At 33.6% G+C, this 17,983-nt stretch overlaps 1 protein-coding gene across 5 annotated transcripts in view; it reads right to left on the reverse strand.

The window, feature by feature from the left end:
• Positions 1-17,983, reverse strand: part of ARB2A (ARB2 cotranscriptional regulator A) — a 390,660-nt gene that overhangs the window by 206,199 nt on the left and 166,478 nt on the right. For all 5 annotated transcript variants that reach the window (XM_065911417.1, XM_065910862.1, XM_065908427.1 and 2 more), the window contains one exon: positions 9,085-9,303. In XM_065911417.1, coding sequence (XP_065767489.1) covers positions 9,085-9,303 — 219 coding nt within the window. The remainder of the gene's footprint in view (positions 1-9,084; positions 9,304-17,983) is intronic.

A 17,983-nucleotide genomic window follows, 5' to 3' on the forward strand; every position in this document is an offset into this window, starting at 1 on the left:
ATTAATCCAGTCATTGAGTCATTACTTCCTACGTTTTCCATCTAGGTTTACCATCTAGAGAAAATCTTCTCAAATAACATCTAGCACTGGAGGGAATTCAAACCTCCTCTCAAACTGCTTTGGCATATAAATGAACGTAACTGACTACAAAGACGGGTAGGTAATAAATAAGCATTTGCTGAGGGGTCACTATTTGCCAAACAGTAGGCAGGTGGTCTTTATGCAATTTGTGGGATCAAATGTGGGGTAAAATGTAAGAAAAAGAACCTCCATATCACCTCTACTGAGGCAACACCGTAATACCACTCAGTCTATACACTGTACAACTCTAGGGAATACACAATAAAAATTACATCCCCTCTGAGTTGTGCTATGAGGCAGCCCTGTTTCATTCCATATTTCATCCATCTAAGATACCATCAATTCTAAAAGGTACCATTGTTTCATGTCAACAAAAAATTCATGTGAAAAGTGAAAAGAAAGTGTTAGTCACCAAGGTGTGTCTGACTCTTCATGACCCATGGCCTGTGGCCCGCCAGGCTCCTCTGTCCATGGAATTCTCCAGGGATAATATTGAAGTGGATAGCCATTCTCTTCTTCAGGGGATCTTCCCGACCCAGGGATTGAACCCAGGTCTCCTATACTGCAGGACTCTTCACCATCTGAGCCACCAGGGAAGCCCAAATAATCCATGATATGCCATTAATTTTTAAGATGCAGCCCAAATTCAGAGACGTTAATATGTGATAAAAAGTGTTAAAATCAATGAAAAAAGATGTCAATCTAAGCAATCTTTGATTGACTGAGCTATCTATGCACAAATAATGTCCTTCTCTGATGGCACAATTATATATGCATTCTGCACAAGATGAGGGAATCTTTTTCACTCTCCTGCTACTGTGTCAAAGTGAAAGAATGTTAGGAGTGAATGAAGTATAGTTAATCTTGGTGCTCAAACCTTGGTTTAGTTACTCTTATTTTTGGAGGCTCCAAAATCAATGCAGATGGTGATTGCAGCCATGAAATCAAAAGATGCTGACTCCTTGGAAGGAAAGTTATGACCAACCTAGACAGCATATTAAAAAGCAGAGAATAGTCATGTATGGATGTGAGAGTTGGACTATAAAGAAAGCTGAATGCCGAAGAATTGATGCTTTTGAACTGTGGTGTTGGAGGAGACTCTTGAGAGTCCCTTGGACTGCAAGGAGATCCAACCAGTCCATCCTAAAGGAGATCAGTCCTGGGTATTCATTGGAAGGACTGATGTTGAAGCTGAAACTCCAATACTTTGGCCACCTCATGTGAAGAGTTGACTCATTGGAAAAGATCCTGGTGCTGGGAGGGATTGGGGGCAGGAGGAGAAGGGGACGACAGAGGACGAGATCGCTGGATGGCATCACCGACTCAATGGACATGGGTTTGGGTAAACTCCAGGAGTTGGTGATGGACAGGGATGCCTGGCATGCTGCGAATTCATGGTGTCGCAAAGAGTCGGACACGACTGAGCGACTGAATTGAACTGAACTGAAGTGAAAGCAAACTAATTGGTAAAGACGTCATCTGGCCACATGTGTGTGTGCTTAGTCACTCATTCGTGTCTGATTCTTTGCAATCCCATGGACTGTAGCCCGCCAGGTTCCTCTGTCCATGGGGATTCTCCAGCGTAATTCTCTCCAGATTTCCTAAGGGAAAAAGGGTAAGGAGGGAAGAGAAAGAAAAGGGGATATACTGGATAGTAGGTATCTCACTGGTTGTTTTCAAACACATTAATTCATCTCATTCATTCCATTCAACAGCCTAATAGCTATGATTATCCCTATTTTACAGAAGAAGAAATGGAAACTCAAAGAGGAGAGAGAGATAACTTGCCTAAAATCAGCTTGTAAGTGACAGAATTTTGATTCTAAAGTTCTTATTCTTTCCACTACACTATATTTATGGCAGAATCCCCCCACTAAAATTCACCAGTGGCCAATCAAAATCCCTAAATGCAACGCTTTGGTCTTTATTGTAATTTCTGTTACAAATCTAAGTCTCTAATTATTTTACTCAGTTCTAATTCTTCATTTTGACTTGTTTTTAAATGCATCCAAAGAATGCCTGGTACACTTAAAAATGGCCATTCTTCTGAATTCACAGAACAATGCAGTAATTTTCTGTTAGTGTTATTTAGACATAATACACATGGTCTCACAGTTCTTTCAACCTCATGCTAGTCAACATCAAAGAGTAGGTTTATATTGTTAAGGGTCTGTCTCTTTTGCTTTGTAGGTTCATGTAAGCAAGCATTTATTCAAATATGCATTCATCAAATATTTATTTAAAAATCTACTGTGTTTACTAGGTTTTAGTAACATGAAGCATGAAAATCCAAAGATTAATTTCTGATGATCTGAAAGAGAATTATGGTCCTTTCAAAGCTTTACAATTAAACAACTTTATGGAAACTTTCTCTGTAATTAGATTTGATCACAGCTTTTCTTTTAAATGAAAACCTTAGAATGAAGAAAACTAAGGTATGCTTCAGTGAACACAGAATCATTATATTTTAATACTGCTGTATTGAGTTCTTAAAAAACTCAAATAGTAATAGTAATGGTCTACCTTAGGAACGATTCATTCCTGCTTGCTTTCTACAATGTTAAGGCACACTGGCTGGAGGAAAGGTAAAAATTCATTGCAGGGGTTAATATACTAAGTAAGTAAAGTCGCTCAGTCATGTCCGACTCTTTGCGACCCCATGGACTGTAGCCTACCAGGCTCCTCTGTCCATGGGATTTTCCAGGCAAGAGTACTGGAGTGGGTTGCCACTTCCTTCTCCAGGGGGTCTTTCTGACCCAGGGATCGAACCCAGGTCTCCAGCATTGTAGACAGATGCTTTACCATCTGAGCCACCAAGGAAGCCCAGGTTAATATCCTAGGAAGTTAAAATTTAGCTACAGGTCTTAAGCCACGTTTTCTAGTTGAACTACATCAATTAACAAAGCTAATGTTTTGATCGTCCTTTATCTGATTCCTATGTTGTAGTGCTCAGTAAGTTTCAAACCTAGGAGAGTAACACAGAGGTATTATTTTTAGTACCAGGTACCAAAAGTTGCAAGGGGATCTTGAAATTAGATTGTATCTCAATTGATTCTCAACTTGAGAGAAGACAGGATGTTATTTATTGGCCCAGAAGTCCCCAGATTATCCATGTGCCAGATACTATGTTCACTTTACATATATTATCATTCCATTTTTCAGACAAAAAACTGAGGCATAAGGAAGTTAACTTTTTTGAAATGACACTATATTAAGTGGAAGAGCACAGATTCAAGCTCAGGTCTATAAGACTCTGCACTTTTAATCTCATCTCCACACTCTCCTTCTGCAAAGGGGATGATTTTGAATGTTATTCAGACACTAAAAACAGGAAATAAAAGAGTTATTATCACAATCTGCCCTCAACGACTTCAGGTTTTAAGTTTACCTGGAAAACGTAGATGTCCTAGAATATAGAAAGTGTTTTAAAAATACATTCTTATATTGATAATTAAGTTACTAGCTAAGTCTATGCACTTTTCTTTCTAGTTATATTTTTAAAGGGTTTGGGCTAAAGGGAAAAAAAGGAAGAAAGAAAAAAGGTAGTGTGATTGGTGTATTCAGTTTTTGAGGAAAGCAATATTCAGTATGAACAGCAGCAGCCTCTGGTGGTTTACAGGGAAAAAATAGTGTATAATTATGGGGGTTGAAATATGTTTTTAAAAAGAATATATGTACATATTTAGCCATTTGACTCAGTTCTCAACCCAACACATTAAAAAACAGATGCTTTAAAAAATGATCTGTTGGCAAGATGCTTGTTAAAATTTTATCAGTTGAAATATTAAAATTCATTATGAATTAATTAACACATTATATAAAAATAAAATGTTTTTGTTTCATCGTTTTACAAAGTACTATAACCAGTGGTGATTAACACTGGGAATTTTGTGTCTTGAAATGTGTTGCTCAAAAAGAAACTAAATTTATAGGATTACCACTAAATTGATGACATTTTCTGTCTTCACTCTTGAATTCAGTTGGCAGATGTTTTCGAGAACAAAAAATTCCATCTTATTACAAAACATATTAAGCAGGTTTTCCTGCCAGGCATGTCTGACATGATGTTTATTGCCTAGACCAAATCAATCCCCTTAATAAGCCATAATATATGCCAGAAAGTACATTATTTCGTAGTTAAGGAAAGTTGCCACATGGAAGACTAAGTACTTTGATCTCCCAAGCTCTGTTCCTAATGCATCAGAAATGCGACACACACCCCAAAAGTTAGTCATATCTGTTTATATTCACTTAGTAAGTAAAATAAAACTATATTTTGCTAATCTTGATGTTTTAGGCCTAGATTTTACTTTATTTCTGCTGGTGTATATTAGATACTTGCAAAAAGTTCAAAGGAGATTTTGGCTATTTACTACATGCCAGAGGAAAAAAAAAATCAAATACTTGAATATTCCAAGAAAATAAAATGGTTTCAGAGGTTAAACCATCACCGATTGTAACAATGAGTTGAATTTGTTTGCTAACTCACTACACAGAAGCGACTCCAGTGGCATTTACACAGGAAAAGAGGTACAGAAGAGAAGAAAGGATATGAATTAGCCTTCACCAATATTTTGGATATAGCCCAACTCAGAACATCAAAAACATATTTTTTGAAAAGAAAGTTTCAGTTTATCAGAGCTGCCTGTTTTTGAACAATTGCAAAAATTCACATATATGCTGAAAAAAAAATCAGTCAGACAACTAGACACAAAATATCTCGCCTGGTGAGGAATAAGTTTTTTGATGGATGTCAACAAGCAATCAATCCATAAATATTTGAGTATCTTTAATGTGTAAAGTCGGGCTCTGCCAAGATTCCCATTTTCTAAATGTCTCCTCCACATTTGGATTTTTCCTTCTGTGGCCATGTGATTTCCTTTCCCTATCCACTTCCAGTATTTTTTTTTTTTTTTAATGTTCTGGGTCTAATCCCTCTATTTTACTACCTGTCACTACAGCCTACAATGAAGTTTCCTAAGGTAGAGATATTCAAAGCAATTCCAACCCAGTATTACGTAGATCAGCATCAAATCCCTTTTGCCTATACTCCACCTACATACTCTAAAGTTCTTTTAAGCATCTTCTTCCTTAGTCTAAATACTTGTCCTCTTAGGCTCCAGTTTGATACCAGAATACCCCTCGTTCCTATGCTGCAGGTCACATTATCCATGCATATCTAGACTAAAGCCTAATCTCTCTGCCTTGGTCTCCCTCCAGGAGATTGGATCCTAGTGCATAGATTTAGCATGGGTTCCTGACTTTATGACAGGATGCACTGTACTAGTCTAACAACTGACTCTTGCTTATTCAAAAGGATTGATATGCAATTCCAAAGTCTATAAAGCATGCTTAAAGGAGTGTAGGGCTATAGTGGAAAGGCATGAAAGATAGATTGGTAATAATATTATGAGACAAACACAAGAGATAGCTCAAAACAGAACCAGGTAAGTTCCGCAGAAGTTAACTAATCAGAAGAACCCCCACCAGTCTTAGTAAGGAGAGCTCACTGATGTCAGCTGGGCACTACACCATGGACAGAGTCTGGACGAAGGGAAGGAACAGACAGCAAAGGCACAGACCCCACGAAGCACAAACTGAGTGCAGAGTAGAGCGATACAGAGCCTGGCTGTGCTCTCACGAGCAAATGTGTAAAACAAAAAGAGCAAAGGGTTGGCAAAAAAAAAATTCCACTTTTACCCGTCATTTCAGCACCATGATGATGTAGTTAAAAAAAGAAAAGTCCATAACTTACTTTTAAATATTGAGATGAAAATGTATAGATCAATCAAGATATCAAATAAATCATGAAAAAAATGATTTTTTATCATTGGTTTTTGGAATGTCTTCTCAATTACCGGACTGGGTAGGGGACTAACAATGTAATTTTTCTTCACTTTTGTTTGTTTGTATGTTTCCTCACAGAAAATCAACTAGTATACTTTTATAATTCAGGACGCATTAGAAAAAGCAGTAGTAGCTTGCGATTTTAATCCTAGCCTTACCATCTTATTTATCAAATAAAAATTTATTATTCTTGCTCTGTTCTAGGTTCTGGATTATAGCAATGAAGAAAATAGACTGAGTTCTTGCCCAATGGGCCTTACATTAAGAGCTATGTGACCTTGGGAAATTTACTAAGTACTGACTCTTGGTCTCCTCATCTGCAAATAGGATCAATATTATTGATCACATTAAAAGATAGTAGTTGAAATATATGATATTTCAACATCACTATTTAATAATATAAGTATACTAATGTAAATTGTTCATAGATATTTAATAGTGTCTATGAAATGGCAACTGGTCAAAAATCTATATAATCATCAAATATAGTTTACTATATCATACATAATCATCACATATAGTTTACTACATCATATCATGCTTTTATAATAAGGGGCTTACTTTTCATATTTCAGATACATATTTTATTGTCAACCAGTTAGAACAATGTGGTAAAGAAGAAAGACGGCAAGAATCTATAGTAACTAGAAGCCCTGGTTTAACTTAACACTTAATTCCATCATTGACTAGTTATGTGATCCGAGACAAAAATGTACCATCTAGCCCTCAGTTTCTTTAACTTTAAAGTAACAGTGAACTTATTTGATTTACCTAGCTTATGGGATTGTTCCAAAAAATAAATTATTTCAACATGTAAATGGCTAAGAAGCATATAAATAAAACTTAATGCACCCCTATCACATACACGCTCTGTGTCTGAAAATTACACATACTTGTTATTTGGAGATATGTAAAGAAAAGGAAAGCAGGTACTTCTAGAGTGGATCAAAATGGCACACGAATTAAGCAACCTAACACAAAACGAACCACCACTGGCTTTACCACTACAGGTCCATGCCTTACTACCTGGAGGTATGTTTGAAGAGTGTCAGGTTAGCTCTGGTGTTTTGCCCAATTCTGTAAGATTTTAAGAGAAAGAACGTTTATTAAGAAAAATAATGCTTCATAACTATCAGGTATAAAGTTGTGTTGTTTACATGAGCCAATTCTCGTCTTTTAGTGCTTTCAATGAAAACCTGGACGGATAAGTGAAATGGGACAAAACAAGACAGAGGCAAAAAGACATAATAAGAAGTAAAAATAGCAGGAGCGTAAAAGAGATAAAAGAATGAAAGAAAAAAGACAAAGGAAAGATAAAAGATTTTAATGAAACAACAGAAAGAATTTTTTCCCCTTGGCATAATAAAAAAGTAGATATAGGAATAAACAAATGTAAAAAAAGAATAAAGAAAATGCACACACATAAGAGAACAAAAGAAAAAACCCAAAGTGACAGTGACATGATAAAGAGAAATCAGAAAAGAAATGAAACATAAAACGACAAATGTCAGAAACAGATGCTTTAATCTGTACTTATCATGGACAAATAAAAGAAACTATTTAAGAAGTAAAAACAGTACACAAAATCACATTTTGTTTTCATTTTACAAAGGAAACTGAATATTACTAGTGATTTGTATATTTTAAAGCTTATACAAATCATTTTTAGACTCCAGATATCTGGGGTAATTTTTTTAAAATTCTCTCTTAACATGGTAGTTGATCAACTGGATCATATTAATCAGAAAACTCAGGACAATTGATCGAGAAGGGGTGACATCAGGACCCTCATGCAGTCATGTGGAAGAAAGGAGGTAATACAATATAACTCATAAAATGAGCATGATACTTTCAAATTCCAAATCTAATCACTGGTTTTGTTTTTCAAACAATATGTTAAATAGTGAGATGCTTTTCAGAAATTTCCATAATCTGCCTAACTTTGGCTTGACTCACTCACCTATGATAGATATGCTTTAGGTATTCTTGGTCTGGATACATATTTTTGGCTTTTGAGAATTTATATGCTACATAACTCTCCTAACTTACTCATCTGACTGACCTGTAATCAAATGTCTGCAATGTCTGGAGTACAGTACCCCAAACTAAAGCGATAATGCCACGGAACTAGAAGTAAATTTTTAAAAGTAACTTAGAATGCTACGTATTTCGCCTTGAATGTAGTATGTAATACTTTATTAATGAGCTTTTAAAGTAAATGGAAAAATAGCTCAAGCTGAATAATCTGAAACTTTACTACTATCTCAGAGTATAATTTATAGAATGTTAAATTGTCTGTATTTAAATGTTCTGAATTGCTCAATTTTGAAGAACATATCAATTTACTATTTTATAACCAATAGCATTTTTGACATACTTTACTATCCAATTATATTCCGAGCACTCATAGTAAGGGCTTTGAAAACTGCATGAATCTGTCACAAACACACACATAAATATATATATATATCATGCTCAGTGTGTGTATCAAGCGGAATGTGTCAAAGGGCAAATAAAACTGTTTGTGCCCCCCACAGAATTAGAACTCCTTGGGCAGCACTGCTGTAACGATCCCATGCTGCTAGCATTACAAAGTGCAAAGGTTCACTGGATAAGAAAAGAGCAGAGGGCCGAGTTCCCTCATTACACTATCCCTAAACTATTCCGGCTTAAATATTTATTAAGATATTAATTACTCTTCCTCCCTCCACCGGCCTTCAGAAGTTAAACTGAGACACTGCGGATGGATGGTGGCTCGTAGGAAAACAATGCATTAAAACTATTACCACCCAAGACGAAGACTGATGCTTTGTACAGTGCATTATTAATTGCTTTTTGCAACTTAAATAAAATATCACACTGAAATAAGAATGATGTGTTTTGTTACTTTGAATAAAAAACAGAAAACGTTTCAGTCAAATAATACCTTTGGGAAATAAATCTTTAAAAATTTAAAAACTGATACTTTCTTTTAAAAAATGAAATAATTTTTAGAAAATAACTTTTAAAGACTTCTTTCATAAAGGATGCAACACTGCTTAGAACAGGTCTGAACACATAGAATATTTTCAATAAATATTAGCTGTTGTGGTGGTTTGAAAAAAAAAAAAGACAAGGAAATAATGAAGGATAGTAATGATCTTGCTCACTACTTACTCTGATATATAGCTGCATCATTTCTTTTTCTCTTTGGGGGTTACGATACTTCTCATAGAAATCACGTCGCTTCTTTGTTTCTTTAGAGACTTTATCTTTTCTTTCGCGTTTTTCTGCTGGTTCATCTGAACTATCAGAAGATGACTGGACAGGTATCTTCGGCTTTTCGACTTCAATATAGTTTTCGTTGGGATTCAGTACTATTACTCCATATCCTTCCTGTTTTGAAAGCAAAAAAGGCAGCATAATTTAATCTTAAAAATCATTTCAATTCATAAAAAAGTTCTTAAAATCTCATACTAAGTGACTTAACATAGTTACATATTCACTAAAAATTCCTTTATAACAGATTGTAGTTTTAATTTCTCCAACAGAAAAGTGATTTCAAATTATTTGCCTGTATTATGTGTGTAAATAAGCATAGATCATCTATAAGATCAAAAAGATATAACTATAACATATTAAAAATATAAAGTTTAAATTTATAAAAAGTACTTCAGTTTTCACAGAACTCCAAAAGTGACTGAAATAAATCATCAAATAACAAGTACACTTTCAAAACACATTAATACTTATAATATATATTTTGAGAAAATAACCTCTTTGAAATTGAAGTTTACAATTCCAACCATATTTCCCTGGATTTTTGTTTCTTTACAATTGTGCTTTAATGGGTATTTTTTATTTGTCTGAACTTAAAAGAGAATAAGCAATCAATAAGGAGTAAACTGTCCACAGATTTGCATATCTCTATTATAAGGAACACAGAATGTCTACAAATATATATTGGATTTTTTTCACCTCTCTTCTTTCAGGAAGGCACACAAATCACAAATTACACGCACACAAAAAAAACTAATGTCCTACTATAATGTATGGAAACAACTTTCTCATCTTGAAATTTATTTTTCAGCTACCATAAAAACTCTCTTTATTAACAACTAGTACCAGGAAACAAGTTTCAAAGTTTAAAATATAGTTTATTGAGCTAGTAAATCTTTTTAAAAGTTTTTAAAAGTGTTTTCCTGTCTAACTTATTCTAGCAAGGCAAACCTTTCTCTGGTTACAATTAAGGAAACTTTTGGCATTTATATTATAACTGATGGAATAATGTAACCATGAAAAAACAGAGAAGGATAAACAATTACCACTAAAAAGTAACACAAATTTTTGAAGCTATTTATATCTCGTCTTTTCTATTCAATTCTGTACTGTGGGTATCCCAATTTGATCTATTAAAATCTTGTAAGGTCATACTTAAAACATATGTTATGTTTAAAAAATAAGAGCTATCAAAAATAAAGTATAAAAATTCTCATCCTTACAAAAAACAATTTCCCAAAACGGTAACTGTAGAATCTATGTCAAGTTTAAATTTTATTCGTTTTTTGTCAAACCAAACATAAGATAATTTTAAAAAACTGAGAGCAGTAAACTCAGCCAATATTAGCATAGACTCAATTATCCTTATTTTTAAATATATGAAATTGCTACAGATAGTTGGCTTTTTTTAAAAATTGATTTCACAAACTACTTAGAAACTTCATTGGAATTGTTTCAATCCCCACCCCAATCAGTTGATTTTATTGTCTAAAACCATAATGTGGTCTGGAGATTTTCAAGATCGCTGAAGTTTTATTTTAGTGATAAGGTAATTAAGATATAGTTGTTTTACATATGTGAAAAGTATACAATGATATATACCAAATTGATTAATAACACATATTCCTCAATATGTATTTAAATAAATTTTTAGATAAATATCTCATTCACGAGGGCCTCATAAAACACTTGATGCATTTTTAAATTTAAATGTTCTTCAACAAAGCACAAGACAAGGTTTCTTAGCTTTTTTTTTTAAGTTTCTTAGCTGTTAAGTCAAAGTTTTACCAACAAAAGATATTTTATTTGGTTCTGCTTTATTCTAATCTGTATAGCTATTCAACAGTCTTGTAATTCATTGTGATCACTGTCAGGTAGACATATTGTCACTTGGTGATTTTCTACAGTTGGACACACTTGACTAGTTATTAAAATCACATTTGAAGGAAGTTCCTACCCCTCTTCCTTGTGCCTCTTAAAACTTTTCACGCCCTTCTCAAATTTCAGCTATAACTTCTCCTCCCACCAAAAGTAAGCTAAAGAACACTGTTGCACTCTGCTAAACAGGGTGAAATAGAGGCATTCAGTACACTGTCTCTGGTGTAAGGCACAGTCAAAAAAGGTCACCATAGGCCAAAAAGAAAATTGCCTCCTCACTAGATTCTGCACCATGAGTAAGTGGTCTCCTGTCATGTTCCTTCCCTGCCTTCTTTGAGTGAATTGAACTTTAAACACACACACACACAGACTCTCATACTCACACGCGTTAGGGTTAGCAAGACCCAAACAGAATCTTGGAATTCTTAAGAGTTGAAAATAGTGATATATTACATTTTAATGATAACATGAAAAATTACAAACTCAAGGTAACAAAGTAGGACTTTAATAAATTGACAGAACATGAACATCATCTCTGCACAATGAATAAACTCTAAATAAAGGCAAATTCTTTAGATGAAATTTACAGTCACCAAAATGAGAAACCTATTACCCTAGTTTATACTTTAATCATTAGAAATAATATTTTCATAATGCCAGCTTTATGTGAACAGAAGTTTTCGCTTCAATTTTTGGAAATCATAGATTGAGAGATTACTGTACCCCCTTAATTTTAAATCAATTCTGAAATTTGATGTGTCCCATCTAAAGTATAAAAACCAGAAACATAAATCATCAAAGTAGTAGTATTTATCTAAGTTATTGATTATGTAACTGAAAATTACATGACTCATTTGTCCAATTTTATGAAGACACAATGTCAATTTTTCACCAAGGCATCGACAGATGAAAAATGATTCTATTTTAAAATCACAACTATATAAATCAATTAAAGAATTTTTATCATATTGATTTCAACAATGAATGTTTCTCTTTAAACATTTGATTTATTCAGAAACTATTTTATCATTTAGATATTTCATACTGCCAATTAATAGAATAACAATCAAGAAATATTCAGGAATGTTTTCTGTGGAAATGAGAGTTAATTTTAATAAATGTCTTTGCTGCAAATTCAATTACCATTCTGCAAAAAACTTACATTTTTCAATTCAAATTTGCCTGATAATTAATGCAATATTTACAGAGACCATTCATAACCATTCTATGGGTAGGAGAAAGCTAGAGCAATAAAATAAAGTTAACTATCCCATGCAAAGATATGTAGTAAAACTTTATCTTTTCGCCTTTTTCCCTGTCACATATATTGTCCAAAAAACCCTATTGCATAATAAAGCTACAAAGATTTTTCCCATATCAGCATTAATAAATATAAACTAAGGAGTCAAACTAGTCAAAGTAAACAAAGCAGACAACACACCAGTCATTAAATTTAACTGTTTTAAATAGAATGATATTAATTTACATCAGAATAAATACTATTTTAAAAATTAATTCTTTCTATTCCTAGTAACTCAATCAGTACACACAGAAATAAGTAAGAGATCTTAGTTTAACTTAGCAAATGTACCCATAAAGTTTTAAAAAACTATAAAATTAGGCATCAAGTATAATATCATAAAAGAATTGTGCGCTGCCACTCCAAAGGAGATCCCCAGAATTAATGCTTGGAACACAGAAGATTGTATACTGAGGTATTTAATTATTCTTTAAGTATGTTAAATTTATCCTAAGATGAAAAGCTAGGCTATTTCAAATGTACATGAAAAGTTCTGTTATCTTTACCAAGATAAAGTGATCAAACTGATTATCTAACATTCTACAACTAAATAAATAAAACTTCTGGCATCTTTTGTAATGATTCACCCAAATCAATTCCAATATTCAACATTTCAAGAGACAAAGCATACATGAAGTTGTTAATTAACTCTTATGTTTGATTGCACAGTCTAGCAGAAGATCACGGTGATCAACAGGACAGACATTGGTAAAAGTAAGCTTTATCTCTTTAATTTACCTCATCCTATTTTCTACTCTTTTGGAGTTATAATTATAGCTTCATTATCAAATCTGTGGTTTATAAGGTATAAATCATGGGATCTTAATCGGAAACTCTCAAAATTTTATTGCTAGTCATAGCATTTTATTCAGCACAAGTGCTTGCTGTGATTTAAACAAAATAGAGAGGCCTCCGGGCCTTCTTTACTTTGAAGTCTATAGATGCACTTACTAATAAATAATAGTTCATTTATCATTCAATCAACAAATGATGGCTTAGGTCAGAGGCCTAGAATAGACAGGTGATGCCAAACACAAAGAACCAAAGAGGAAATCTTGCTTAAGAAATTAAATCACTACAGAGATGCACTTACAGAGAAGATTCTACAAACAGATGAAATCTTAAAATGCCTGGCCAGAAATGGAATGTACTTTTGACCCCAATGAAACCATGCTAAAACTGATGATTTATCTAAGCTAATTTGCCTATTAACTACCAATTATAAGGAAAACGAAAAATAGGAACAAATTCTGCATCTTTTCAAGTCTGGTGTGGTTGGCTAAATAAAAAATCATCTGAAAAGTACTCAGCTCTACATATTAATCTGCCAATACTGCAAAGCCACATGTGACCAAAGAGGTGAGGGGCCAGAGTAGAATCCTTTGACCTACAGAACTCTTTGGTTTGGTCTTCAGGCAAGGCTCCTTAAGAGATCATTTTACACAGATTTATCAATCATATTTTCCAAGTTCAGTATTCTATCTGCTTGGTTTGAAAGAAGATAGGTGCTCATCCTCAGGGGAAATGAAACCCAAAGTGTTTTTATCTATAAACTGTATCAATCCATAGTTAAAAAGGACAAACCAATGTCCATTCATCTTTTCTGAAAGATGTATGTTGTGTTTATTCTCATCTTTTTCACAAGAAGGTATGTATATGTCACTGTTGCAACATCCTAGGTGCAACAGAGATGAGGTCATGACAACCAATCAGAAGTCACTAGTGAAGCGTTAAAGTAAACATAGCTGTTGGCGCTGTAGCGCTGCTTGAAAAATGCCCCCTCCATTATTTCAGCAATTTTCTCAAGACGTGACCTGGGACTGAAATGCCTGAAATGTCACTTGACTCCGTTTTGTGCTTCTTCCCAACTGCATTTACGTAACAGCACCACGCTAATATTTTGTAAAATGTTTGTCATGACCATGCTTTGACTTGCAGCTTCCTAAATTCTAATGTTGTGTTCCATGGTATAAAAATATCATAATGTGAACCAACATAGATTATCCCAATAAGTTTCCAACTTCAAATAGCTCATCAAGTTAGTCAGTAAAAGAAAACATGCCACAAAAAGTTTTCAGAGGACCACCTGTTGTCTATTATTTTTACATAGCACTTACTCATAAATCATAACACAGGGTAATTAATCAAGCTGTCAAAGAGAAGGTCAAAGGTTATATGGTAGAGTCAGAAGGTCATGCATGGGCTGATAGAGGTCAGGGTCACACTGCATTCCTCATTATCAAGTTGGGATGAGAGACGGCCCAAGCAAACAAAAGTGAAAGCAGATGGAGAAGTGAGTGGATAAAAAAAAAAAAAAGAAAATTTCACAAACAAAAAGAAAAGTGAAAGAAGACTGTCAGCTGCCTTCAAGTAGAGAATAGAAGAGAAAAGAAATACACTGAAATGTGCTCAAAGGAGCTCAAGAACATAAAGAAACTACAGTTTTATTAATTAAATAAGTTGAATATAACTTTTCTTGGTCATTGTATTAGTGCATACTAATAAATATTAGAAAATATATGTTTGCCATCTCTATACCTTGCTTAGCTAGTGTGCCAGGATAAACTAAGATAAAGGCAAAGAGTTCCAAGGATAGAGTGCAATTACAAAAAAAAACTTATTATAAGGTTTTTTTTTCCCTTTAATATTGTTTCAATGTTGCAACATAGATGCAAATAGTTTTAAGCCATAGGATAATTTTTGAGTATGATACAAAGATATCCACAAACAAATGCATCATAAAAGTCCTTTTGAATAACAAAATGGGTATAAAATATTCTATTATTATGCTGGCCTGAATTAGATGCAGAATACTGTGCAAAATTAGCTGTCACCCTTTGCTCAAAATCTTTGTTAATCTCATTTTGAATGTTTGCAGCTTTATCAACACATGCATCAATGTCAGCTCCTTGGTTACTGAACCGCTGTAGTTGGAAGAAGATATAATTAAAATGTTTTGGCACAGAAAAGGTGAAATTGTATCTTCCCTTGTTCCCTAAGGAGTCTGTAAAACATGAAGGATATATTGACAAACACACACCCTTGTCTCTGGTTCTGACATCAGGCCATCCGAGTCCTATTTATTTTAAAACATTCACTTTGCACTTACATTATCACCTACTCTGTTTCTAACTTTTCCTAGGCTTTAGAACATTATGCTGCTTAAATATCACAAATATCTCTTCTAACAATCCATATCTTATTTATCAAAGCATTCCATATATGTACAATAGAATCATAAAAAACACATTCATTATAAAGAACAAGATATCATTTAATACTATAGCATTATGAAATATTTTATGTTTTTTGCTTCTCATTCTGATAAAAAGACACAAACATACACCCACACCTCTACACATTAAACTAAAATGTAACAAGTTACAACTGTTGCCTAGTCAGTGACAGATCAAAATTCCTAAGTGGATATAGAGTATCCTATGAACACACAGCTTTTATCACAGGTCCCCAAGAAGACTTGGATGGACAAATTTACCTTATGAAACATACCATTCCACATGCTAGCTATGCCTTTTTGGTTTAAAGTTCTAAATGTTCTCCTAACTTCTTATTACCATTATAAAACTGTGCAAATACTGTAGCTATAGATGGTAGGCACATGGTCTTTCAAAATATCACTCTGATTCAATCATATACAATACAAACAATATATATTAAGTTTTTATGTTACTCTTAAAACTTGCTTAAGAACTATGCTACATAAATCATTTTATCTTAAAATGTCACCTTTCTCTTTTATCCTTCCAATTAAAAGATCATATCCAATTTTTTTTTTTTTTCAAGAACATATCAGTGCTTTGCCTGTGGTTCCAGAGTCTGCTTGCAAGCATGAGAACATAATGAAAGATTCCAAGTATTCACCGGGTCAATCATTCATTAAACATTGATTTCATAGTTATTTAATAAGCAGCTACTATTTACTCAGCATTATGCTAGGTACAGTGCTATGCTTATGGATCACCTTTCAGTTTAAAGTATTTCCACTCAGAAGAAAATTCCAAATCACAATTAAGTACAAATTCCAAAAACATCTACTTGAAGCCATTTTATACTCAAGAGGAAGAGGAATATGAAAGGAAAAAGAAAAAATTATTATAAAATATTTCTAAAACCAATCTAGCTAGACTTTCAAGCATGAAAAATCATAAATGCTAAGCTATGTTTGTGGTCTGTGTTACAAGTATTATTTAAACTTACCCCATTACAAGGAAAATGTACCATTAGGAAGGTGTGCGTAGTGTGTGTGCACATGCACATTGCATATACATTCAGATATTTTAACAAGTAAAATAATTTTATAATCTAAGGGAAAAGCTTCTAAAAACATCTACCTCCTAACAAACAGGTGCAAGTGAGTACAGCTATGAATTCCCCTTCCCACAGTGACCTATGTCAGAAGATCTTCTCATACTTCTTCTGCTAAATAATTTAATTACTTATGAGTTATGGTTTCTTTGTAACCTTTTAAATGAATAACTCATTAAAATGCAAAAATATGCAAAACATGATGTCACCAGGTCAAACAGCTGTGTTGGTAAAATTATGGCTGTGAATGTCCCCAAGAACATGAAAATATTAATAATTTATATTGCTCATTAGATGGCAAAAACTCTTTAAACAGATTTAGAGACAGATTAATTTTATAATCACAAAATGCTACTCTACCTCATGGTAACATATCTTTGAACCATCTGTGACCCTTTGGTATACATAAAACATATAAAAATTCATCAAGGCTTAAAGTTTTTGCATTATAATACGCACATTCAGGGAAAAAATGTCATAAGAACCTGAAATACAGAGGTAAAGGACTTTGTTTTCAAAAATATAACCACAACAAATCGCCAATTTTAATCACAATTTTCCTTCAAAGAGACAGGGCACAATAACAGCAAATAAGTTATACTATGAGACAGTCAACAAGTCATACCCTGCAAACCAACAGGGTGAGATAACTGTCTTCCACTGTGTAAAAATAAATGTCACATTAGGACTTCAAACCTTGGGGAGAAACTTCTCAGAGAATGACAAGCAGTGAGGAAATTAATGTAAACAAAGTACCATCATTTTCAAAGTTTCAAACGTCTCATGCCTGTGCTTCACAGTATCAGGATGGTGCTGAAAGCAGAGGGTAGGAAAAAGATCTCCACAACTATCAGCTGTTTTTAGACACAAAAATGTTTTTAGTTTAAAAACATATGCCTTAATCGTCAAATCTGTGCTTTTCAGTCAGAAAGCCAGCTTCCTAACGATCATGTACTTCCGTCTCTCAAGCAATTTAAGCATCAAATACATTATTTACTACTGTGAATTATAGGACTGTGTTCATCCAGCACCAGCCAGCAGCAATAGAATTACTTTCATCTGCACTTAATAATGTTCTTTACATCAATAATCTATCATGGGCAAAAAATTAATGAATTGACAATCCTGACATGTGGTCTTTTAAAAACACACAATGATTAGGTAATCCTAATTTTAGAATTCCATCTTTAAATTCCTTTTTAAAAACGTTAGAAGTAGGCAAAAAAAAAAGCAGCATGACCATCTGAATTCTGATGTGAAATAATATTGGAGATAGTTGTTATGTGGAAGGGA

This window comes from Muntiacus reevesi, chromosome 1 (genome assembly GCF_963930625.1).
Source record: "Muntiacus reevesi chromosome 1, mMunRee1.1, whole genome shotgun sequence".
Lineage (NCBI taxonomy): Eukaryota > Metazoa > Chordata > Mammalia > Artiodactyla > Cervidae > Muntiacus > Muntiacus reevesi.